This window comes from Primulina tabacum, chromosome 2 (genome assembly GCF_025594145.1).
Source record: "Primulina tabacum isolate GXHZ01 chromosome 2, ASM2559414v2, whole genome shotgun sequence".
Classification (NCBI taxonomy): domain Eukaryota; kingdom Viridiplantae; phylum Streptophyta; class Magnoliopsida; order Lamiales; family Gesneriaceae; genus Primulina; species Primulina tabacum.
This window is the reverse complement of record NC_134551.1, coordinates 3149382-3174564: the sequence shown is the minus strand read 5'-3', so window position 1 is coordinate 3174564 and position 25183 is coordinate 3149382. Positions and strand designations below refer to the sequence as shown.

At 35.1% G+C, this 25183-nt stretch overlaps 3 protein-coding genes and 1 long non-coding RNA gene across 8 annotated transcripts; 3 read left to right on the top strand and 1 right to left on the bottom strand.

Annotated features, from left to right (window-relative positions):
* The first annotated feature begins 1608 nt into the window (after positions 1–1608).
* Positions 1609–1953, top strand: LOC142537163 (non-specific lipid-transfer protein 2-like). Its single transcript, XM_075642722.1, has one exon. The coding sequence runs from the start codon at positions 1609–1611 to the stop codon at positions 1951–1953; it is 345 nt and encodes a 114-aa protein (XP_075498837.1).
* A 4227-nt stretch (positions 1954–6180) lies between these two features.
* LOC142537275 (uncharacterized) lies at positions 6181–7022 on the top strand. Its single transcript, XR_012818509.1, has 2 exons — positions 6181–6690; positions 6805–7022. It is a non-coding gene; the product is annotated as an uncharacterized LOC142537275 (long non-coding RNA).
* Positions 7023–11800: 4778 nt separating this feature from the next.
* On the top strand, positions 11801–17483 carry LOC142525405 (uncharacterized). Of its 5 annotated transcripts, none has more exons than XM_075629695.1 (14): positions 11801–11923; positions 12335–12616; positions 13294–13338; positions 13442–13504; positions 14018–14080; positions 14619–14663; positions 14767–14829; positions 15033–15095; positions 15218–15280; positions 15416–15478; positions 15583–15642; positions 16352–16492; positions 16600–16692; positions 16872–17483. In XM_075629695.1, exons 2-14 carry the CDS (start codon positions 12377–12379, stop codon positions 17313–17315), a joined length of 1446 nt encoding a protein of 481 aa, XP_075485810.1. In that variant the 5' UTR covers positions 11801–11923; positions 12335–12376; the 3' UTR covers positions 17316–17483. The 5 variants fall into 5 exon arrangements, with proteins under 5 accessions (XP_075485810.1, XP_075485831.1, XP_075485839.1 ...); XM_075629701.1 differs by having other exon boundaries at positions 11833–11927; XM_075629709.1 differs by lacking the exon at positions 11801–11923 and adding an exon at positions 11944–11962.
* Positions 17484–17623: 140 nt separating this feature from the next.
* Positions 17624–21600, bottom strand: LOC142525395 (uncharacterized). The gene is made up of 5 exons (XM_075629684.1): positions 21258–21600; positions 21056–21158; positions 19912–20035; positions 18808–19704; positions 17624–18282 (listed from the first exon to the last, which is right to left on the bottom strand). The coding sequence occupies exons 1-5, from the start codon at positions 21421–21423 to the stop codon at positions 17899–17901; spliced, it is 1674 nt and encodes a 557-aa protein (XP_075485799.1). The 5' UTR covers positions 21424–21600; the 3' UTR covers positions 17624–17898.
* Between the last annotated feature and the right edge of the window lie 3583 nt (positions 21601–25183).

Genomic DNA, 25183 nt, shown 5'->3' with positions numbered 1-25183 from the left:
GCAGCATTAGGGAATTTCCTACTCTAAAAAATATATATAAAAACGTGATGATCTGGCATGTCACAAGGTTTCTTTCTTCTTTTGTTTTTAAATAATTTAAAAAGCAAATTCAAAGGAAATGAGGCAAACCATGGGATGACAAATTTACCTTTAAATGCGACTCTCCAAAGGGATGTAGCAATTTTTCTCTTTGACTGTAAAATAAATTTGCTTTTGGATTCTTAGAATTGTAGTAGATCATGCTTTGTTGAGGAGTCTATATGTCGGATTTATCACGAGGATGTTCATTATAGTTGTACATAAAGTATCTTTTTTACCTTAATTTAATGGAAGCAATTTCATTAAAAAAATATAAAGAGACTCGAGCTTAGTTTACTGATTGAATACATTTAATTCTTATGGATTACAATGATTGCAATTAATAATAATAAAAAAATTATTAGTTAATAGTAGCAAACATTGTCTTACGCTTAACAACATATGTTTATGCGACCTACTCAAATTGTAAATATTGTCCAAAACTTCAGACCATAAATTGGTCATATATTGAATGAAAAAATTAAAATTGGTCTGTTAAATGGTACAATAAACAGGATTCTTCTTCATTTTTAATTCTAGTTTTGCTAGAACGTTAACATGGCCAAGTATTCTTGACACCTACTACCGATGATTACTGATATTAAGTTGAACATAGTTGATATGTCGACGCTCGGATGAAAAAAAGAAAAGAAATAAACATCCCTATTTTGAAAATTGAATTTTGTATGAAATTAAACTATCTAACAATATTTTCGTATAGATTTATAATATAATTTTAGCTAAAATATTGTATTTATACTTAAAAATATTCATCACGCGGTCGTGATATAAACAATCGCTACTCTATGTCATTATTCTTTCGGAAACCTTACCCTCCAATCACCGATTATATCGCATCAACTTGGAATCCTCAACAAAAATAATTATCTATGACAAATCTTTTTTTATAAATCTTTTTATCAAGATAAGCTCGCATTTAAACACTTCAAAATACGTAGGTTTGTACTTATATATACGTAGTAGTCCCTCCTCTGGTGATACCTTATGACATTCTGCTCAAATATTGAATGTATAACCTGTTGCGCCTCTTAAATAATTCCACCATCTGAAATGGTAAAATTTATGCCACTGCCAAACCATATGATTGACAGGAGCCACATTTATTGTGCAGCAACATCATATATATATATATATATATATATATATATATATATATAGGGTAGTGGTCCATCCTATTTATTAACCAAATTGTTTCTAAACGAGACAAGTGTCTCACTGAATCAGATAAGCAATCAATGTAAGTTTATGAATTCTTGATTATCGCGGATCTAAGTGCCGCAAATTGTTGGACTTTTTACACAATTTGTTAAACTAATATTCAACAATCAATCTGGTATTAGAGCTTGGCATTTAATCCACCCCCAACTACCAACTGCACACCCATCACCCCCATCATTAACCCAAGAAAAGCGAGCTAGTGGTGAATTCTCTTTATATAAGCACCACATGGTACCATCTTGAACTACTCACACACTAAACTACATTACACTTTAATTTCAGAGTATTGAAATGGCAATGAAGTGCATGTGCATGCTGTTGGTGGTGTTGGCACTCGTGGGCTTGGCTCCAGGTGGAGTGGGAGCGATAGGGTGCGGCGACGTGGTTTCATACCTGAACGGATGCATCCCTTACGTCACCGGCCGAGGTCCTCTGGGAGGCTGCTGCGGCGGGGTCAGAGGCCTATACTCCGCCGCCAAGACCCCTGCAGACCGACAGACCGTGTGCGTCTGCCTCAAGAGTGTGGCAAATGCCTACGCTCCGTATATCGGGAAGGCCGCCTCACTCCCGAAACAGTGCGGCGTCAGCATTCCTTACAAGATCAGCCCTTCTACTGATTGCGCCAAGGTGAATTGAGCTTGAGCTGGGAAGATGGCGGTGTCAGCGCTTCTCCGCGCGGCTGCCAAGTCTCACTTTATGTATTTGTAGTAACTTTATTACGAAAGAATAAAAGAGGTTTATCCATGGCGGGCCATGGTCTATTATGAATCTGTAAGTTTGCTGATCAATCCGTGTTGACGTTGATATTGATCAATGTACGTTACACTTTCTTGCAATTTCTGCAATTATTTTAGTAAAACTTCTTAATTCTAAGTAAACGGAACACATCCCAATCATTATATACACAAAACGGATACGAGAATGTAACTGAATCTTTTCATGCCAGTAGCCATTGCTACGGCAGTGTCCATTTACGTAGTATTGGGTTGGGTTTGGGTTTGGTCTAAAATACTATATTTCTATGGAAAATGTTCAACCGGCAACACACTGTGGGGGAGTGTCCATGCCAGTGTATTTAAAAACTTGCCTCATACTTATAAAACCAGTGTTCATACCAGGATTCTTGCACGGAGTAGCTGTAATTTTATATCATGTTCTAAGCGTCAAAAATTTGTTTACTAATTTTTGGCTAATCCTCTCGTAATAATGTATCAAATTTCTGTGTTTTTACTCCAAAAATGCACATATCTACGTACTTACATAATTTGAATAATAAAATATCACTCCCAAACCTATAACTGCTAGGAGCCACAGTGAGAAAATAGTCCTGACTAACCGACACAATAAAAAATAATATTTATTTATTAATAATTCATAAAATTAAATTATTAGATTATCTCATGAAATTTTTGTGATTGTTTTGACAGGAAAAAAGTACGTGCCTCGCAAAATATGAAATTTTGAATAAATTTGATATTAGTTCGGGTACATCAATTTAAAAAATTAAAGGATGTTAGAGTTTAAAATTTTAGCCCGAGTAATGCCAGATTACTGGCTCCGCCACTGACCCGGACGGTCCCATTTCCATGGCTAATCATCATACCGAATTCTTTATCGTATTGATTAAGTGCCACAAATGGTTGAACTTTCACACAATTTGTTAAACACAACAATCAATCTGAAAATGGAGCTAGCTAGGCATTTAACGCAACTCCAACGACCAACTACAAGCATTTCCTTGTAATTAATTAAGATCCAACCCCCGTGATTAACTCTAATGATCTGACGAGCCAGTGGTAAACTCTCTATATAAGCACAATATCTATCGATCGGACCAACTTCTCCACACACACCAAATTACATAACATTACATTCCACTTTCCATAAACTGAAATGGCAGCGGCAATGAAGGTTATGTCCATAAACTGCTGCAGCGGCGTTAAAGGCCTATACTCCGCCACTAAGATCACACCTGACGGGCAGAGCGTGTGCAACTGCCTCAAAACTCTTGCACCGTCGTAAGCATCATATATCAGCAGGGCAGCCGCACTCCCCGGCCTGTGCAGCGTCAGCATTCCTTACGAGATCAGCCCTTCTACTGATTCTTCCAAGGTGAAGTGAACTTGAGTTGGAAGATGTCCGGTGTCGATGCAGCTGCGGAGTACGATCATATGATCAGTTTGATGATCAATCTGTGTTGACGTTTATGTTTATCAGTTAATTAAAGAATCAGTTTGCTGACCGAATACCAAGTTCATTTTTCTTCAACTTTGGCCATTATTTAACTTCATGAATCAAGATGATGAAACACATTCCATGTAACAAAATCGTCGTATCAAACAAACCAGATACGAGAATGTAATATAGACTACACTACACCACGATCTAGATACATATAGATGGGGAATTGGCCCTCTTGTTCCGGCCACCATTGTTACAATCTAAAAATAATTTGTCCTTTTGTTGCCACCCCTTAAATGCATGGACCTGAACGACTTTTGAATCCTCCCAATAAGAAGCTATAATTCGGTTAGTCGATGGGCGACGCATATCCAACTGCCCGCGTTGCTTCTCATGTGTGAGATTTTTATTGTTTTCTGGACAACATATACGAGAAGAAATATATGAACGTTGGATCAAGCGCTAAAAAAAAAATATGATATATATTATATATATATATATATATATATATATATATATGATACCACATGGATGGGCCCGCTACCCCTGCCCTAGCCCAAATGGAAGACAGTCCAGCACGAGCCTATGTATTCTCCTTTAAATACCAGATTCGGATGTATAACTGATATATTCACTATATTATTTTTCAGCATCACCCTTAGCTGCTCTCCACTTATATTCTCAGTCTCTGACTTGAGCGTCGGAGGGGCTACGCCAGGACACCCTCATGGCCCCCTTCTAGCGGTCTTATTCGTGATTTCAGGCTGAGGGCAAATTCGAAACCTGTGTCTGGACTAATGACACTTGCCGGAATCGGACCCTAAATTTCCCGTTGGTATCAATATATATTGAATATCAGTGTACAAAAGATAAAATAATATTTTGTTTTATCACATTTAATCAGATTTACCTTGTCGAAGAGAGAAAAGTACCCGTTCTGATGAGAGATTGAAAGAAATATATATATATCATGTCGATCCTATTTTCACAAACTTACATATGTTATAAAATCATAAGCTCACTTACAGATTTTGGACAAAAACGTGACAGAACTTTGATGATGCTCCAACAGAGCTCTTTCGATCTCGGAACAGACATCGGATGACCTTTTGGACAGAAACTCGCTCGACAAAATAATTCTACAAGCTTTCAAATTTATGTATTCTAGTGTTCCAAAAGATTGGTGTGCCATCATTCAGCATTGAGGCAGTGGAAGAGCTACAAAGAATGGAAGGCTAATCATCATGCTAGCATGTTTTCGATCGGTTTATTGAAACATGATTCTTGGGGCAAACTTGATGGCTTGATAGACTGGAAATTTGTAGCCAAATTAGTCGGACGATTCTCGGTCACCACATATAGTTAAAATTCTGGTTCCGTCATTGTCTATAACATTTTTTTATTAACAATTTGTGTATCATCAATAGAAATTTATTATATATATTGATTATGAAAGTTTAAAGAAAATACAACTCGTTCATTAAAAATATTACAAAGAATGTTGAAGAAGAATTGAATATTTCTTCCCGAATGTAACAATGACTACACGAAGATCTGGATAAATAGGTGGGAAACTTGCCCTCTTCTGTGTAAAGTAAGTAAATTGTTTGTTTAAATAAATGAATTTTAAGGATCGAATCATTTATACAAATTACTTAAATGTTAATTAATACATAATTTTTTTTAAAAAAATGGATATTTATTTAATATAATAAATGAACGGTTGTAATAAAATAATAAGAAATATCTGATGATACTTTTTTAAGACGGAAGTTCCAAACTGATGGTGAAGTAATTGTATTAATATTTTCGCATAAAGTTGCACTAAAATGGAGTTATTGATAAAAAGAAAACATCGTATAAAATATTCAGTTCGTCGGTGGCAAGGCAGGATGGAATATTTATTGGCAAAATGAAGATGTGGTGAGGGGCCTCACACTTGATTATAATCCATCCATTGGCCACCCCCTAGCTACATGCATGGACAGTACTAGACGTACGACTTTCGAGTCCCAGTATATATAGTCGAAATTGAACATGTATATATATGTATATAAAGAAAATGAATGAAGAAATAAAATAATTACCTTCAAAATCACAGGTATCTAAAATAACAACACTGAGATTATCCCAAAAAAAAAGGTAAAAGAGAATCATATTAAGTACGAAAGATGGGTGGTCCAAGATCTGAATATTGTATTTGATGCAAGAAATTATTATATCGCAGTATTATATTTAGGATATTCATTGTATAATTAAGTTCATGCTCCAAATTATTTAGATCTCAAAATTGATATTTCATTTCAATCATAACGAGGTTTGATTGTCGCACATAATTTACATCATAAACATATATTGAAGGATCACACATGCATGTATCTTGGAGAATCCTGTATGTTCTGACATTTGATATACAAAACATGTCCCAATGTACGTAATAAAATATGTCAAATTAATTTAGTGTCACTGGATTATGACTTTAGCTTCCATGGAAAAAGAGTTGTGACTCCAGATAGAACTAACGAAAATATAGCTCATTAATTCAAAAATAATCAACATCTAGCTACTGTGGAGTTGGCAGTTGGGAGAATGTATAGGGGACGGTGGCATAGCTAATCTATGTTCAGTTGTTTACATAACTCGCGTCGCGCTTACACGTTGCACCCTAAAATATAGATCCTGCAGAAAATATTGGCACCATTTAATGCTGCTAAATCAGTCGAATTTTCCTTACTTCACACCAGTTGGCCGGCTTCTATATAAGGGGCTTGTATATCAATTACCCCTTTACATCCACTTTTACAAATCAATATATATTTACAGATTTTCAAAGGTTTCCTTCATTTTGTATCCATGGCTTTAAAAGCAATGATCTTGATTAGTTTCATGGTGGTAATGCGCATGACAGCAACTTTAAATGCACAGGATATAAGCTGCCAGACTGTGGTGGACAGCTTGCTGCCGTGCAAAACATACCTCGAGCAGGGTGGGGACGTGCCAACTGCATGCTGCAATGGCGTTATTTCACTTAACAAGCGCCGCTAACACCGCAGCTGACCGCAAGATCGTCTGCCAGTGTTTGAAGACCATAGCAAAATCTTATGCTGTCAACCCTCAATATGCTTCCGGCCTGCCTGCTAGTTGCAAAGTTAACATTCCTTATCCCATCAGCTACGACACCAACTGCGACACGTAAAATCTTTCTTCAATTATTACGTCGTTCTTATTATTCGCATACAGATTGGATGAGAACTTGTTTTGTATATATATCTTCTGATTAACTGTTTTCTGTCAATTTTCTTGCAGTGTGCAGTGAACGTAATTGGAGCTTGCTGGGACGTGGAATGGAGTGATATACGTACCTTGTAGTTATTTCTCCCTACCATGCACGGGGAGAGTTTGTAATAAACATAATTGAAGGTCATTTAATTCCTTCAGTTCTTTCTCGTCATAACTTGGCCTCACTTTACTATTTTAAGTTCTGTGTCAAGTTACATGTCAAGAAAAGAAATATTTTACCATTATATTCTTGTACTAGTGATTATGAATAATGAAACACGAAAACTGAGATGTGGATGTGGAAATAAAAGGCCACCATTCTAACATGTTTTAAAGAACAATCCTACACCAAATAATCACGCTTAGCATTGTACATAAAAATACCTTCTTCTGACTCGCTCAAACGGATCCAATTCAACTTCTGACAAGATCTGCCTGCTTGTTCATAAATTAGGCCAACACTATTGAGAGTTCATTGTTAAATTCCACTACATGATTATTCACTTCAATGACCTGCTGGTTTCTTCGAGTATACTGCGAATAATTCATGCGAATCAAACACAATACCTTCCAGACAAGCTTTCGGGTTTATTTTGTCGACAAAATTAAGTCCTGATTCTCCTTGGTCAAGTACTCCACTTCCCTTCAAATCAAGAGTAGCTTCTCATTAAGAAATCCAAACTCTTTTTCTTGTATCGTTAATCTCCTTCTCATGCTCCGCATTCTGTACGTATTTTACTGCAAATTAACACATTCACACGTTTAACAAATGATGTACAGAGAATGGGGAACTTATAAAACCTGCACAAGATTTGTGAACTCAGCTCAAAGCTGTAAAAGATGAAAAAAGCAAACGAAAAAGAAAAGGAGAAAACAGGAGGGATGCTACAAAAAGAAAAGCAAGCGCACATCCACAACAAGGACAGAACACAACATACTTGTGTTTTTTTTCATTACATGGGTCATGGTGGGGTTTTTCGCTTTCCACTGGTTCGAACTCAATAGCAACATACTTGTTTAACCGTTCATATATAGCGTAGCTTGACGTAATTACCAGCAAAGAAGAGGCGTGGGCTCGCAATTATATATTAGCAATTTAGCGTAATTGAAAAGGCGAAAGCTTTCATCCAAAGGAGAAACAAAAGAATCGGACCGAGAATCATAGATTTATTATTCTGTCGTCGACAATCATCAAGCAAATGATAATTATACACAATATTTGCGGAAAAAATGGAACCTTTACGTGAATTCTATAGAAAAGAAGTATTACCGAGCTTCATTCCTCTTGCGAAAGAAGCGAAGATCTTCTTCCCAAACGTGCCAAAAGGGATGACATTGTGGAGACATGGTTCTCCGGCTAACTCAGGATCAAAGACGCAAAAAACGTGTATTTCTTATGATCAGATCTATTTTTTTATTGAGTTTCAGAAATTATTACCAACATTATAAATAAATAAAATTCATGCCAACACTCTATTATGTGAAAATACATAACGAATCCATGGTAGACTACATGTACCACGTACATGCATTAGACTAAAGAAGTGATTCAATCCCCGAAAGAATTGCAAAAACATGAGGTATGCTGTGCTGGATACTTCGGATCAGTGGCAGCTGCATCAGTTTTTGCTCCTCTTTTACCAAGATCAAGAATAGGTCGGAACATTCTCTTTATCACAGCATGAAAACCCGAAGCCGGATTGCGCAGCCCTCTTCTCACAGGCGCTTGGCCGCTAGCAGGGATCGATCCCGACAGGCTCCTCGGCAGCATGGCTTGATTGAGGTGTAGCTCAAAGGACAGCCGCTCATACTGGTCAAGCAACGTGCTTTGTCCGTCACCGAAACTCTTGGAGATGGCAGCCATATCCTCTAGTGTTTCCAGCTGGGACAGCACGTTGTTGAAGATGACTACTCGCATGATTGATGCAAATTTAAAATCGCAGAAAGGTTTAGTGTTCACGTTTTTTCAAAATGGTCATCCGAGAAATGGAGTTTGGATTTAGTTGCGAATTATATCACATTACAAGGAATATAGCGCCAGCAATCTTTGAAAAGGTGGATAACAAAGAAAAGGCCAGGCCCTATCTAATGAATTTATTGTATATAGCAACTTCGGAAAAAGAAAAAAATTTAGCTTGTTTCTCTCACGCATGATAATTTGAAAATGCAATATTTTGTTACTTTTTTTGGATAAAATTAAAGCTTGGTATATGTATATATATATTGAAATAATTTTTTTAGGTATCATTAATATTGTTAATTATGGTAGGTTGAGTGTCGTGATTATTGGTATATAAAGTCAAAATTACTCTTGATTACGGGTCCAATTCAGGTGACATTGACAATTTGAAACCATCCCAAACTAAGTACTGCTGGAGTTTGCGTTATAAATTAAAATTAAATTAATTAAATTCTAAATAAAATGAATCAATAAGACAGCAAAAGATTAAGAAAAGATCAAAATAAAATAAAAACTGTTGCTACATACGGCTAACATTATTTCTTTTCGTAATGTAACATTACACTCTCCCTAGAGGCAGCTGGCTGGCACTACAAAAAACCGTCGCTATATTGAGCGACGTTTTTTGAAAAAACCGTAACTTAATGAAGCGACGGTTTTTAATGAAAATACTACATAATTCATAAATAAGATACAAGTGCCCACCAGGATTCAGGGGTGACGCAGTTAATAGTTGTGAAGGTAACCCATCAGTGTATTAAGTTACGGTTATTTCAAAAAATGTCGCTTATTATAGCGACGATATTTGTCAAAACCGTCGCTTAGTATATCGACGGTTTTGTTAAAAACTGTCGCTTAGTTTAGCGACGGTTTTGGCAGAAAACGTCGCTCAAATTAGGCGACGGTTTGTATGTAAACCGTCTCTGCAGAAAACGACGGTGTTCTTAACAAAACCGTCGCTATTATAGCGACGGATATTGAGAAACCGTCGCTGCAGAAGGCGACGCGACCTCCGGTTACGGTCCTCCGGTTACGGACCTCCAAACCGTCGCTAGAACCGTCGCCTAAGCCTTTAGGAGACGATTTTAGCGATGGTTAGACGGTAAATCGTCGCTAACCGGTTTTTTTTTTTTTTTTTTTTTCAGTGTGCAACCTTTTGTATGGTCATCTGGAAATTGTTAATAAAACATCATCATCCAAAATTGCAATCTTTGAGGATTAAGTTGTGATTTTCTTGGATTTAGCTAACCCAAACCTATGAATGACAACGGGTCAGGGTTTAGGTGGGTTTGGCCAAACACGGGACATGTCCCATCCCGCGAACCCAGCAGGTCCAATCCGAGTTGGACTCGTCGAAAATATTTAATTTTATATTTATTTAATAAAAAATTTAGAATTTAACAAATCATTAAATATGTCCAATTTTATATTAATAATATTCACGAAATTTTTTTTATCACAAATTAAATATATCGACTTATATTCAATTAATATTAAAAAAATTTTAAAAATATATTTTCTTATTAAACATATAATAATAAAATAAAATAATTTCAATCCAAAAATTTTATAAACTAAAATTATAGATAAGGTATTAATTAATTAATCTAAAAAAATAATTATATCATTAATTATGTATATATATATATATATTAAATATATAGCCATCTTTTGGCGGGAAGGGTTTAATCAAACCTGGGATCCGTCCCAGACCCACTTGTAGACTACTAGGTCGGGTCTAAACCCATCCGTTGGGGCACGTTTAATACGGGTCGAACTTACCTATCCAATCATTTTTTTTTACAAAAATATACCATAATTATAACAAATAATCATCATTACTATCTATAATTTATTATAATTTTTAATGTCATTAGAGAAACTATTTTACTTACCATACCAAAAATATTTTTATATTTTTACCCAACATTCTAATAAAGATTTTATTTCATGTACTTAATAACATATCTTATCAATCTTTCTCTCTATTTATTTCAATAATTCCTATATATTTGGTAAATCACTTTTCATTATAATTAATCATCATTTAAACATAAAAATTATATTCAAAATATTTTTTAAAAAAATAAACATATATTAAATATAAGAAACAAATAATATATAATATTATATACATAAGTGCACGTTGCTAGCTTTATCCTTTGTCGTATGAAATTTCTCGTCTTCATTTTATTCCTAATCCAGATGATAATTATAGCATAGCATTTACAAAATGTAATGTTATAATTTGCAGAGTAGTCTTTTATGTCATGACTTATGACATATAATCTGCTATATTTAATTACAATAAAATAGATATGTATGCTTTAATTTTTTAGCAAAATACTGTATTTCAATTAATGAATTTGAAATATTTTTTCAAAAGCATGCTCATCCAATTAAAAGATTAATTAAATGAGAATTGAAAATCTATGTATTCCTTATGAAACAGCTTAACAAATTCAGATTCATCCATCAAAACACGTCCTTCACAAATTGCTTTACTGTGAGAAAAGATGGTAGAAAAAGCATATGATTGATTGAGCGTTTACTATTTTATCAAAGGTTATATTTGCGTTATATAACACTTTATCGTAGAACTCCAATATTATATTTTGATCAATTTTCTAACAAGCCCTCAAATTGAGATTAAATATGAAAAGTGCCTAAAAATGCAAATTTACAAGAGGGAAAATTAATTATTTTAAGTCCATTTTTTAATACAAATTTCCCAAGTGAATCATGCTGTATTAGGGGAAAAAAACATTTTATTTATGACAAAAACTTGTGTCAGACGGTCTCACAGGTCGTATTTTGTGAGACGAATATCTTATTTGGGTCATCCATGAAAAGTATTACTTTTTATACTAAGAGTATAACTTTTTATTATGAATATCGGTATGGTTGACCCGTCTCACAGATAAAGATTCGTGAGACCGTCTCACAGACAGACCTACTTTATTTATTTGATTTCATAAATGTCCAAATCTAGGTGGCCTTTTACGTGAAAACAACCAAAAGAAACCCTCCAATTTTGAGATTTTGAGCTTGAGATAAATAAAATATTTATATATATGGAAAGTAAAAGCCCTAAAGTACCCCGCATGCCTGCCTGAAAATGCCGTTAAGCTCTCCTCTCCAAATCTGATTCTCTGCAGCCGAACACGGACAATTCTGCATCAAAATGTATGTATATTTTGCCTTCGTTTTTGGATATGAATTCATGTAACTGATTCAATTATATTCAGATTCTATAGATTTTTCATACGAGTGTTGAATCTTTAGCTTTCTCTTTTGTTTGCTCGAATCACTGCTCATGTGTCCTGCGAATCTGATATTGGATTTTAATATTTGATGCGTTATCCATTTTCTTATGTTTCTTAGATCTGATTTTGCATTAGATATGTTTTTGATTCACTAGGAAAAAAGTTCGATGGGAAAACGCCGCATGTAAATTGTATGAAGGCTTTTGTTTTTCTTATTAGGGGATCTGATGTTTATTTTAGCGAGTGTGCTTCAGCAAAACATGATTTGTTCTAAATTGCTATTTTGAGTTCTATATTTGATTCTTGATTGAAATTTTAAATACCACTGCAGATTAAAACTTGGTACGAAAGTTCTGTTTGACCTGATTACAAAATGGAGAGTGGTCGGAGAAAGAAGAAAAGGAACAACAAGAAGAAGAATGAGCAAGCTACTACACTGACAGAAAGTGTCACCAATGATGGTTGGGACTCTACTTCTTATACCCGCAGTCATGTTGTGGAGACGGAACAGAATTTGGAGGTTCCATTTTCAGGGCCTACAGATGCCTCAAATGACGTTGGACGGAAAATGGATTCCGATACTGATGGTCATTTTTCTAATGGAATAGAAGAAGTATGCCCACTTTCTTGTTTTTTGCTTTGTGCATGAATGTGCTTGAGGTTACCTGAAGAAACTTAAAAGGACATGAATCCTTTCTCCGGTTTATGAGACTCTGATTGATATAATGTGAATCTATGTGCAAATACACATTGATTTTTTTTTATCTCACTTGCTTCATCATCTATGGAAAAAAGTTTCTTAACATGTTTTTAAGAGTGAGAAGTGGGTTGATTTCTTTATTGTAAATGGTTCATGCAGACTTATATCATTTTTTTTATGTGTTTGTACCCGATTTGCATGAGTGTGGATTTTTTTGTTTACCATTGAGAGACTGACCTAACATTGCCGGCGATTGCTGCTGCTTCTCTGTATCGAAGTTTGGGGAATGTTATAGTTCCAACTTTTAGCAGGAAATCCCCATGCTTCATGACCATTATGACCACTAATATCAACAATCACTATACAAGTTCATGCAAGAAAAGCACAAATGTAGAAAGCTCGAGGGTTCGAAACAAACAAAACTTCAGTCATTAGTTTATTTTATCACTTGTTTCCAGTTTTATTGGAATGAATTTTTTCCTATCATTAACTAGATTGTTGTCAACATACTTTTGACAGAAAAATAACATACACATACGTGTACTTTTGGGTTTTTTACGCTGAAACATAATGTTCTATATCTTTGACAGACAAACTTAGCTAAAGCAGAGAAACAGTATTGGATTGACAGAGAGGTATAAACAAATCTGATCTATCTTGTGCTGTAAATCATAATTTATATGGTTGCTTGTTTCAAACATTAGTTGTGGAAAACTTACTAATCTTTAGGCTTGGTAGGCAAGCTTTGAAGAGAAAATCAAACAACTGCAAGCTGAAAAGGATATACAGATGCAAAAAGAGGTAATTAAGTCATTCTTCTTTTGATCTTTTATATTCCAGGACTTGAAATCTTTTATGTTTGTCATTGGTTAAACTTCTTCTTACTCATAGGGTTATCTTGTGTCCTCAAATACATGTGTAATACACAATCATTCACATATATATGTCTTTGTATGTAGGCATGACCACGGTTGAGGAACCAATGGTTCCGATTCCAATGAAAGGTGAAACCGGAACAGAACCGCTTGGATACGGTTCTGGATCCAGTTGTGGTTTATAATTGTTCCGTTACTGTTTGAACCGATTTGAAATAAAATTTACCATTTAAAATTTAAAGGAATAGTTTGATTATTAAATTTAAATTGTCCATGTATACCACAACGTCTTAGATTAATTTACTGTTCCAGTTCCTAATTTTCAGGAACCGGAACCAAACTGAAATTGTTCCGGTTTTCGTGAGGTTGTTCCAGAGAATTGTGGTCGGGTCTGTGTATTTGGCTTCTTATTTTAGCAATCTGTAATATGCTTTTACAGGCTATTCTCGAGAATGAACTCAAAGAGTTGTTAAAGGAAAAAGATGAAAACTTGCAAAAATGGGTAAGTTATAGTTTGCCAGATTACCCTTGAATTCATTTGTTCACAATTTTTGAAGAGACAGTTATTTTCTTGTAGTATTTCACTTGTTTCTAGTTTCCTTGACACACAATGACAATTTTTATGTGTATGTGCCATGCAGACTTGTATCATTATTTTTATGTGTATCTTCTGGCAAATGGATTTGCATGAGTGTAGATTTTTTTTGTTTACCATTGAGAGACTGATTGCTGCAGTTTTTCTGTATCGAAGTTTGGGGCATGTTATACTTCCAAATTTAGCTGGAAATCCCCATGCTTCATGACCATTATGATCACTAACATCAACAATCACTAAACAAATTCATGCAAGAAAAATGTAAACATAGGAAGCTTGAGGGTTCGAAATGAACACAACTTCTTTGGTCATTAATTTATTTTATCACTTGTTTCCAGTTTCATAGGAGTGAGTTTTTTCCTACTATTAACTGGATCGTTTTCTGCATACTTCTGACAGAAAAATAACTTACATATACTTTTACTTTTGTCTGTATCTTTGACAGACAAATTTAGCTAAAGCAGACAAACAGTATTGGATCGACAGAGAGGTATAAACAAATCTGATCTATCTGGTGCTGTGAATCATAATTTATATGGTTACTTGTTTCAAACATTAGGTATGGAATACTTACTAATCTTTAGGCTTGGTAGGCAAGCTTTGAAGAGAAAATCGAACAACTGCAAGCTGAAAAGGATGCACAGATGCAGAAAGAGGTACCAAAACTTGACTCATTCTTCTTTCAGTATTTTATATGCTTGGACTTGAGATCGTTTATATTTCCTTTATTTAACCTTCTTGTTACTCATAGGTTCATCTTGTGCTCTCATACATATGTGTAAAACACAATTGTTAGATAATAATATATATCTATGTATGTGGCTTTCTTATTTAAGCATTTTTTAATATGCTTTAACAGGCTATTCTTGAGGACAAAATAAAAAATTTGCTAAGGGAAAAGGATGAAAACTTGCAAAATTTGGTGAGCATTAATTTGCCTTACCTTGAATTCCTTTGCTTACAATTTTCGAAGAGAATTATTTTCATGTAGTATTTAACTTGCTTTATTTTCCTTAACATGCAATGACAATTTTTCGTAAACAGGCAGGTCAAGAAGAAACAATCAGACAGTTAAATGGTGAAAAGATCGCATGCATTCAGAAAGAGGTAGTTACTTTTGACTTTTTACAGAAACTGACTTTCTATTGCCTGTATGTTCTATCTGATTCGAAATTCTATCAATTTTATGCATAATTTTTCTTACTTAACTTGAAGGAGCTGATGATTTTCTGGCATCTACAGGAAATGCTAGAAGAGAGATATAAACAATTACAAAGGGAAAAGGATGCTTACCTGCAGAAAGAGGTCACTGTTTCATTACAATTTTGCAATCATTGCATAGCAATCTCACCTTTGTTGATTGTTGATATAGAATTACTAATTATCTGGATGGGTTAAAATTTTGACAGATTTCAACCGAGGAATCAATTGCAGCTCTGAGTAATGATAGCAAAAAATTACAAGCTCGGGTACTAACCTTAGCAGTAATTTGAATTATTCTGTAATATGCAATCACTCTCTCAGAGGATTTAATCTTCTGTGCCGACCTGCCTGAAATTTGAAATTTGTGTTTTGCTCAAGTTTACTCCTCACACTTTTTTTATTAAAGATTCTCATCAACACTATAAAAGACCAAAATCCCCCATTTGATATTCATGAAAATTATGTGGATACGCTTTAAAAGATTACAAATATTTAAAATGAATAGTTCAAAAAATACGATACCAAAGTTAATATGAAATTAATTTAGCATGAAAAAACAATGAAACATTGAGAAATGGCAAAAACTATTCGACTTTTATGAAATAGATTGGGAGACCACGGCGGTGGTGGAGTCAAAGGGAGGAAGGTCAAGGGTGGTCAATCCCTATCAATTTTTTTATTCTTCTATAGATTCACATGCATCCACGAAAACATGACTTTACTCCCTTAAATTCTTCGAGATTTGAAGCCTTAGTTTCGCCCCCTTCATCTAACCAAAAAAAAAAATCTTGGCTCTATCGCTCGACTGACGAATTTTAATTCAGGCATTTTTCATTTATATAAAGGTGTATATTGAATTTTAATTTGGTCTCGGTTCTTTCGAAATCTATGCATTATTGATAATAGTGGTTTTTACTTGTTTTTCATAGAAACGGTATTTTTCTAATAACAGATATTAACATCTGAGCCTCACAGGTGATGGAGTTAGAGGAGTCGAGGAAGAGTCTCCTCAAGGAAAAGCAAGAGTTGATAGAAAAAGTTTCCAGTTTACAGTTACATATCGACAATCTTGAGAGCAGGATCACTTATTCTCATCCATATATGAATAACATAGGGGTAACATGCAATTATTGGGATTTGACTCCATTAGAAAGAAGCTGTGTGTCACATTTGGGGCTCATCGTTGTTTTTGTTTTATCATAATAATTTACTATCTGATTCAGACTTCTGAAGATGGAAACGCAGACCATCAACCAGAAGTTATGCATCCACCATCTGAGAAATTGGTTCCAGAAAATCCAGGGCTAGTTGAAAAAGTAAGGTGTCAAACTGTGTAATGGTAGTTTTGAAGCTATAATGAATGAGATATGATACATTCTGGTGGCAGCATGAAATCCGCAAGCCTCTAATTTGGGATAGTTTCTTCCCTGAAAAAGTTTTTTTTGGATTGAATAAACAATATAGTAAGAGTTTTATTCATGGCGATATCTTCCAGGTTAATGGGATGTATGCGGATTCTCTCCCTGTTGGTTCCAATCCGGCGGACATAGCTGCTTTATCTGCTGTTGATAATAGCACGGCTCTTACGCAACATTTTGCTCTTGGAGCTGAAGGCACGAAGATGATGCCTGTATCACACAGTGCACGATCCTTGGCAGGAGTAACGATCAATTTCGAGAGGAATTGTGAGGATGTGAATGGCGAAGATGGTTCTGGAATGTCAAAATCCTCGGAAGAGATGGTGGAAGCTGATGAAATAGTGCAGATTCCATTAGGTGATAGTCAAACAGAGGATGCTAGTCTGGAGGTTTATGAGAAGAATGACGCCTCATTCATAGACGCCCCTTTGATTGGTGCTCCGTTTCGATTCATATCATTTGTTGCTAGATATGTTAGTGGAGCTGATTTAGTTAATAAAAACGCTGAGAACTCAGTCTAATATATACTATAACGTAGTTTTTACATCTGGTCAGAATAGATACTTGGAGCATTGTTTCTCAAAATGCAGATAGATAGGCGGTGTCCAGCGAAATATGGCTGGCTCTCTATTTACAATTTTTTTAACGAAAGGAAATGATACGAGTTGAGAAGTTCACCATCTGTTTTTTTTTGGAAGTTAATTATTGTTCTATGGAATCGTATTTCTTCGGAAAGTAACATAATTCTGCAATCTAATTTAAAATGAAATAAATATGCGTCTAATGCTCACGCTTGCTGCTGTTAAACCGATGACAAGGAACAAGTGAGTTACTAATATTCATCTCATTACAACTACCATTTTGTATAGCACAAACCTTGCTTTTACATCGTTTGCTCATGACAACAAGTACAACCAAGTGGCCGATAAAAGGTATTCTTAAATCTAAAATTCGTGTTTCAAGCCATAAGTAAAATACATACATTTTGCTTCGTCGGGTAACATAAAACGCTCAACAAGTATAGGATTTTCAGGAACCAAAATATTTTCAAGTAATATCATGGGGAAAGAATGAAAAGAAGACTAAAAACCCTTCATGAGTAGGTTATTCCTTGTCAAATGGTTCTGGCAAACGCTCAAACCCATTATCAAAGAGGGATCCTTCGTCGGATTTGTCGTCAATACTGTGAAGCCAACTCATATTCTTCAGGTCCTCTTTAAGAAGAATCATGTCATACCGGGAGCTTTCATAAATATCGATGTTGGCAAGTTTTGCTGAAGATAAATGCTTGTCCTCTTCACTTCCACTTTCCGAAAATGAGTTAATATGATTCCCGTTTTCTGCAATGTCGCCGTAACGAGAGATTGGAATGCATCCATTGCCAGATGCTGCATTAAGATGGGTTTTATGGTTGCTGGATCGAATGCTTTGAGGAAATAAATTTGAGACTGTAACAGGTCGAGACAAATTGCTGCTACTTTTTATATCCTGTAATAGAAGTAGAAGATTGTTCAGAACGATGATGCGCAAACATAAGCTCCACCTACTACCACATGGCAATAATTTAATTTATGGCTATTCATTTCCCATTTCGTAAGTGAGAAGCCAATATATGGCCCTCAACTGGTGATAACATGGCACCAGCGCATCCTTAATAATGCTAGTCGCTTCTATTTAATAACTTTATCCACACTCATTATCCTGCTTGTTGGTTACATAAACTAATAATGAAAGGGAGAATAATGAACATGTCATCGCCACATGAAAGCTTCTTGAGTGTCGGGAACAAATTAAGCTGAAAATGGAATTATGGGCAAAATGGTGACGGTGTTGGTATTACCATGTTATTTGTGATAGTTCAAGTTTGTTACCACCTAAATGGTAAACTAAAACACGGAGAAGTTTTCTGAGGAAACGTACAGAGCAACAGGCAAAACTTCATGTTGGGAATTGAATATTAAAACATATGTTACTAATAAAGATTTAAGAAAGTTCAAAGTCAGAAATGAATACCATATGCCTTGCAGCAATATCAGGAGTTTTCTTTGAAATTGTCCGACCAAACCAAGTGCCATCAGTGGATGTGCTGACTGGTTTCCTAGTCGACAACTCTCTCCGATAATCCATCGAATTACTCAGCTGTCCATTCACAAGTGGTCGACCCCTTCCAATTGGATCTGCAGCTCTTCCCCTGGTGACCACTGGTGATGGCTGTCTCCTTGGCGCAGTGACTGTAGTCGCCAAAGGCTCTACATTGCCTTTGGCAGCCAGAGCCAGTCCAGGTCTGGACCTACCGGCAGATATTGATCTCTCTGTCAAAGTTGTTCGCAAGTTTGGTGGTGCTTCAAGTGGAAAATCAGGGAGTACAATCATTTGTGGTGGGGTGCAAACTCGTGAAGCCGGGGAGCTTGGGCGAGATACAGAAGCAACATTACGTCCGTTAGTGTTACTATGCCCACCTGAGACTGAAGCTCCAGAAACAAGAGATAAAGATGGTGCGGAATTTCGACGAGTAGGCGTAGATGGCCTCGATGTTGTCCAGGCAGCAGAAGAGATCGTGTTTGCAGAGACTTGTGTCCTGGAAGTAGGAGTAGACGGTCTTGAGTTCTGCAATGGTTTTGGTTTATCCACTGAAGATGCAGTGGGAGTGGTACGAGATTTAGAAGGAGTTGTAGATCTTGACACTGTTGGGCGTGCAGAAGGGGTTGAAGCTCTTGTGGTCCCTGAAGAGCGGTTGGTGGGAGTGGATGGTCTAATATACGAAGATACCGAAGCAGAACTTGAGTTCAGAATGGATGCTGATTTATTAGAATAGGAATTGTGTTGGGAACTAGAGATAGAAGAACGAGTCACCGATCTGCTTCGTGTTGATTTTGCAGCATGGTTGCTCTCTGACTGAGAGACTGACAGCTGAAAGTGGAAACTTTGTACGCTTACAAAAGATTTCATAAATTTGATAAAGTTGATAATGAAGTAGCAAGTCAACTTTAACAACACAGATAGAAGCGGAAATACTTCAAAAACAGAATTAAACAAGCTGGCAAAGAGCCAAAAACTGTATTAGAAGCTAAAAACTGTATTAGAAGCTAGTGAATAATGGGAAACTTGTTCACATACCCTTGAGGCCTTGGTTGTCGAGACTGATCTGACCAGTGGACTGCTTCTTGGAGCTAGAAGACCATGCTGAGATTCATGTCCATCCGAAGAAGGGACCAAAGGAGTCCCAGGAGGTGTAAGAAGCCTATCAGATAGAAATCAATGATGCAAGACATTATTACTTAGAAAATTTTGCACAGTTCATCGTGTGGATTTGTTCGATACAGATTATTACTAGCAACATTGATAATGTTAACTGTAACTGTGTTAATCCAGAGAAAACTCAAAAAAGGATTTATCGAGCTTTAGGAATGGAGCTGATTACAACAAGATTAAGTTTGAATAATCAGCGAAAAATTGAAGAATACTTGCCCCTTCTAATTGATCGTAATCATTGAGAAATTGTTTGGTGTTCAAATTGAAATTCTACGCGAAATAACTATCCCGAGCGCGTGACTCTAAGAGAACATTCCAAGAAAGAGATTTAGTTCAGTGATGCGAACATTCAGCTACATTCTCAGTCGTATTTTTCTAAAACATGCACAGTGCTGAGGCATGAAGGCTGTACCCCATGTTCTGACTTCAAAGTCATCAAGAAAGATCAAATTCCTATTTAGACATTACATATCTTTGAGAAAATTCATTGCATGGAAAAGGGAAATATGAGAAGTTATAAAACATATAATCAACGAGCAGACAATCCGTTGTGGAGTATCCAGAAAGAATCCAAGGGTATCCAAAATTATCCTAGAAATGTTCGTTAACATTCCATATCTCTTCTCGTCACCAATTACGTAGGTTATGCAACAACTCTTGAATATCAATCCGGTTTCCAAGCTATTAACAAATCTACAACTTACACCACATCAAAAGTAGCATAGTCTTGAAATAACAATATATAAATACATCACAAAATCAGGACGGTAATGCATATTCGGCAAGTTCATTCCATATTTCAAGTGAGAAACTAAACCAATATCCTAGAATCCAACTTATAACAATCAGAAACAAAATCAACCACGTTCCACAATCGTTTTGCGGTGCTTGGGACAGGGGTAAACTTCAAGACCAAAAAAAATAAATAAATAAAATCTCTGCATAAGCTACAATCCGGATCTGAGTACCCAAGAATGAAAATAACAAGAAAAAGAGATCGAGGGATTACCAATCATAGTCGTGCTTCCCGCCATCCGCTGACAACAGATCATCCAATCCACTCTTCCCCTGTTTAGCCGATCCAATCGAGAGTCTCCCCAGCTTTAAAGATACTAAAGCACAGATTCACACAGTTAAGGCCAAACGGACAATAACATGAAAAATCAAAACGAACTCACAATTGGTTGAACAAATGCAGTAGAATCGCAAACCATCGGGGTGGTGAGCAGCTGAGGTAAAGGAAAAAGGGCGGCGGGTCTTGGAGAAAAGATCCAAATTATCATCGCCATTGAAATTACGAAGTGATCCATTTGGAAAGAGTCCTGGCGGGCTCTTCCGGGCGGCGCCGGTGACAGGTTCTTTGAGGCTGCGACTCATCAGATAACTCACAACACAGTATATGCTCGAATGGATAAAAGAATATGGGATTTAGATCTGAAATCTGAATGAGCTAGCAGAGAGTTGGAAGAACGCAATGCAGGCGCAATTATGGCCAATGCTGCGTACGATCCAACTTACCTTTTTTTTTATTTGGATCTTCTCGTGGCTGAAAACATATTTTTTTACACGAAATAATGTGAGGCGATCATACATTTCAGATAATTTAAAAATTATAAGTAGAAATGAGATAATCAATTTGTCATTTTATGTAAAGAGTGTACGGCACCAAAAGTAAACTAATCTTTATCTGTAAGATGTGTCAACTCTACCGATATTCACAATAAAAAGTAATATTTTTAGCATAAAAAGTAATATTTTTTCATAGATGACCCAAATAAGAGATCTATCTCACAAAATACCGTCTCACACAAATTTTTGCTCAACCCTAAATATCAATCAGATCTAAATCTTTTTTTTTTCAACCTCTGCGCCACTCACCACCACCTCCATAATTGATATAATTTGTTTTTTTGGTGTAGAAAAATGATATTATTTCAAATTATAAAGATATAAAATAATTTGTCATTGAGCGTCTACGCATCAATATCTTTTTATTTAAAAAAAAATCGTGGCAAATTTCATACAATGGATTGTTTATTAATTTTTTTATAAAAACAGCACAAATTTTTTTTCAATTTAATTAAACTATTATCCATAAGCAAGATATGGGATGGGTCCATGGCATGGCCCAACCATGTGTATGTATATAATAAAGTGAAACATTAAACGAAGAATGGGACAGCTTCAACGTAGTATATTGTTCGATAACGATAGTCTTCCCTCCCTTGTTTCCCTTTCATTGTCGTGGTTAACCAAATTCCTTTAATTATTATTATATAACGTATTATTTGGTGGTGAAGAAGCAACGGTCGTAATGCTCTTTCAATCAAAAATTTCCATGTGAGAGGATGAAACCAACCGATTTTTAATATTTTATTAATATAATATTGTTATATATGTATTGAATAAGTATATTTCAAGTCTTATTTTCGAGCGGTACATCGAATGATATTCTAAAACATGTTTTATTTGTGTGTGTTATATATTTGTTATAGGCAAAAATTTGTGTGAGACGTTTCACGGGTCATATTTTGTGAGACGGATCTCTTATTTGGGTTATCCATGAAAAAGTATTATTTTTTATGTTAAGAATATTACTTTTTATTGTGAACATCGGTAGGGTTGACACGTCTCACAAATAAAGATTCGTCAGATCGTCTCACAAGAGATTTACTTCTGGTTATATGTTGATTTTTCGTAATTTACATAATCATTTAGAATAAAAAAAACTTATGTGAGACGGTCTCGCGGGTTGTATTTTGTGAAACAGATCTCTTATTTGGGCCATCTATGAAAAAATATTACTTTTTATGCTAAGATTATTATTTTTTATTGTGAATATCGATAGGTTTGACACGTCTCACAGATAAAGATTCGTGAGACCGTCTTACAAGAGACATATTCTTTAGAATAATTGAGCAAAACACTCGCTCATCATACCTTTCCAAGTTTATTTATTTTTTTCCAAAAAAAAAAAACAAAATTGTATAAATAAATTAAAACAAATTATATTTTACTTAAATTTAGATTATACCTCATGGTTATCATATTACCATTCTTGATTTTTTTTTCATGACCCAAACAAGTGTGTCAAATATTAAGTTAATTTTTGTAGGGATCCGGACGCTAATCAATTCTTATTCATTATTAGGATCAATTACTAATCAAGTAATTAGGGTCATAAAATTTTTTCTTTTTTACATGCGGAACGTAGTGAAATCAATATAATATACATCTCAGAATATAATAAAGTACAAGTCTAGTACAATCTGTCATCAATACAAACTAAGGTTCAATTACTAATATCAAGTATTCAAACCCTATCTACAGCAACATCAAAGTCCGTGGTCTCCACTCTAATCATGATCTCTCGTCATCTCCTCGACCCTGATCATGTCCCACCTGTTGTCATGCACACATACAAACACGACAACAGCCGGATAATTCCGGTGAGAATATAATCACAGTATAAATCAACGAACATGCAATCATATGATAAACATAAAAACATGGACAGATAACAGCAATATGTATCAAAATCTGAAACATAATCAATATAAAACTGTCGTCAATGCTCGTGACTCCACGACTCAGACTAGACTCAATCCTAGTCTAGGGATCCCGGTTTCCAGACGTTGGTATTCATATATCGACCAACAGTAATAGAAGAAACTCCGATTCTATCCACGTCGATATAACCAAACATCCAGTGTCTTGACCTATCCGTCACAGACTGTGGCACTATCGCCAATACACTATCTTGTGACATCGTGCAATGTGCCCATGGCGATCCCACCACTATCAGGCACTTCTGTCACAAGATCACTCGACTAATATCTGTTTTCTATACATCCATAGAACAAGCATATCAAGTCAAAGCAATGAACATAATAATAAGAAGTATGTGATTTAGGGAAACTCAAGTATATCCTACTTGAGTCGATCTCCCAGTACCACATTGACTTATACCTTTCGTTCGTAGTCTCGGTCTGAAGCAATATACGTTCTGAACTCAAGACTGTCTCTGTAAATCTGAAATGACATATCGAGAATAATAATATCAACCTTCCATTCTCAATTCAATACTGAATCTGATTAATCTGAATTTAATTCAAATCATCGGCATAACGGCACAATCTCAATATCCCCGTAAATACCATATCAACAAATATCAATTACAAATCATAACACATATCCGATACAATCTGTAATCAATCAATAATCTAAATTTGTCTGGTTTTCAGTCCATATAATCAGAAATTCATAACAATTTCATAATCAATCTGTTCTTCGATCTGACTTCAATTATACGATGTGTAGTATTCCCAGAACACATAATAATGATCAAATAATAATTTCTCCAATATCATAATTTCAAATTATAACATAACTCAATAAAACTTACGTCCAGTTGTAGCTGTCGATGAGAGGATCACAGAACTGTGTCCGGATTTAAATTCTGATAACCGAATTTGCCAAAATCGAAATTCTACAGTACGAATAACTTTGAGGGAAATTTGCTATGGAGTTCTCGATTCTTTCTTCTCAAGTTTGAGGGAAATAACATTATATATATATATATCAAGTTGCATAAGAAAGCCAAGTGTCCCACTCAATTTTCCATATTTACACTTTAGTCCCTCAACTTTTCACTATTTACAATTCGACCCTCAATAATTACGAAATTACCATCAAATTTTAAATCAAATATTTTTTCACTTAATTACAAAAATGTCATCCATAATATTTTCTTTTCGGGGTCTCATAAAATTGATAACATCTCGGACCTTACAATTTTACTTAAGATTGAGATAGTTTTATATATTAATGAATATATCATACTGAAATTTTTTGTTTTTAATATTAAATATTATCACAAACTATGAATATGGATAATTTTTTTCCAGAAAAAGAACGGAACATAACATCAAAATTAATTAGTTTAGCCCCAAAACTTTAGTAACAATTATACATAGTAAGTATATATTTATAATTCTATTATCATAAACATAATCATAGTTATGAATTATAATCTATAATATATGTACTTTTACTTTATTATCAATTTATTTGAAAGCTAGACAATCAAGATTAAGGTAAACAATCGAAGGATTTTTATTCTATTTTTTTGAAATCC

Excerpts from the sequence above, each read along its gene's own strand:
- LOC142525405 (XM_075629695.1), top strand. The coding sequence starts at position 12,377 with ATGGAGAGTGGTCGGAGAAAGAAGAAAAGGAACAACAAGAAGAAGAAT. Across the intron at positions 13,505-14,017 it reads ATATACAGATGCAAAAAGAG|GCTATTCTCGAGAATGAACT; the intron begins GTAATTAAGTCA and ends ATGCTTTTACAG. Across the intron at positions 16,493-16,599 it reads CATATATGAATAACATAGGG|ACTTCTGAAGATGGAAACGC; the intron begins GTAACATGCAAT and ends TATCTGATTCAG.
- LOC142537163 (XM_075642722.1), top strand. The coding sequence starts at position 1,609 with ATGGCAATGAAGTGCATGTGCATGCTGTTGGTGGTGTTGGCACTCGTG.
- LOC142525395 (XM_075629684.1), bottom strand. The coding sequence starts at position 21,423 with ATGAGTCGCAGCCTCAAAGAACCTGTCACCGGCGCCGCCCGGAAGAGC. Across the intron at positions 19,705-19,911 it reads CGACAACCAAGGCCTCAAGG|CTGTCAGTCTCTCAGTCAGA; the intron begins GTATGTGAACAA and ends TTCCACTTTCAG. Across the intron at positions 18,283-18,807 it reads ATATTGCTGCAAGGCATATG|GATATAAAAAGTAGCAGCAA; the intron begins GTATTCATTTCT and ends CTTCTATTACAG.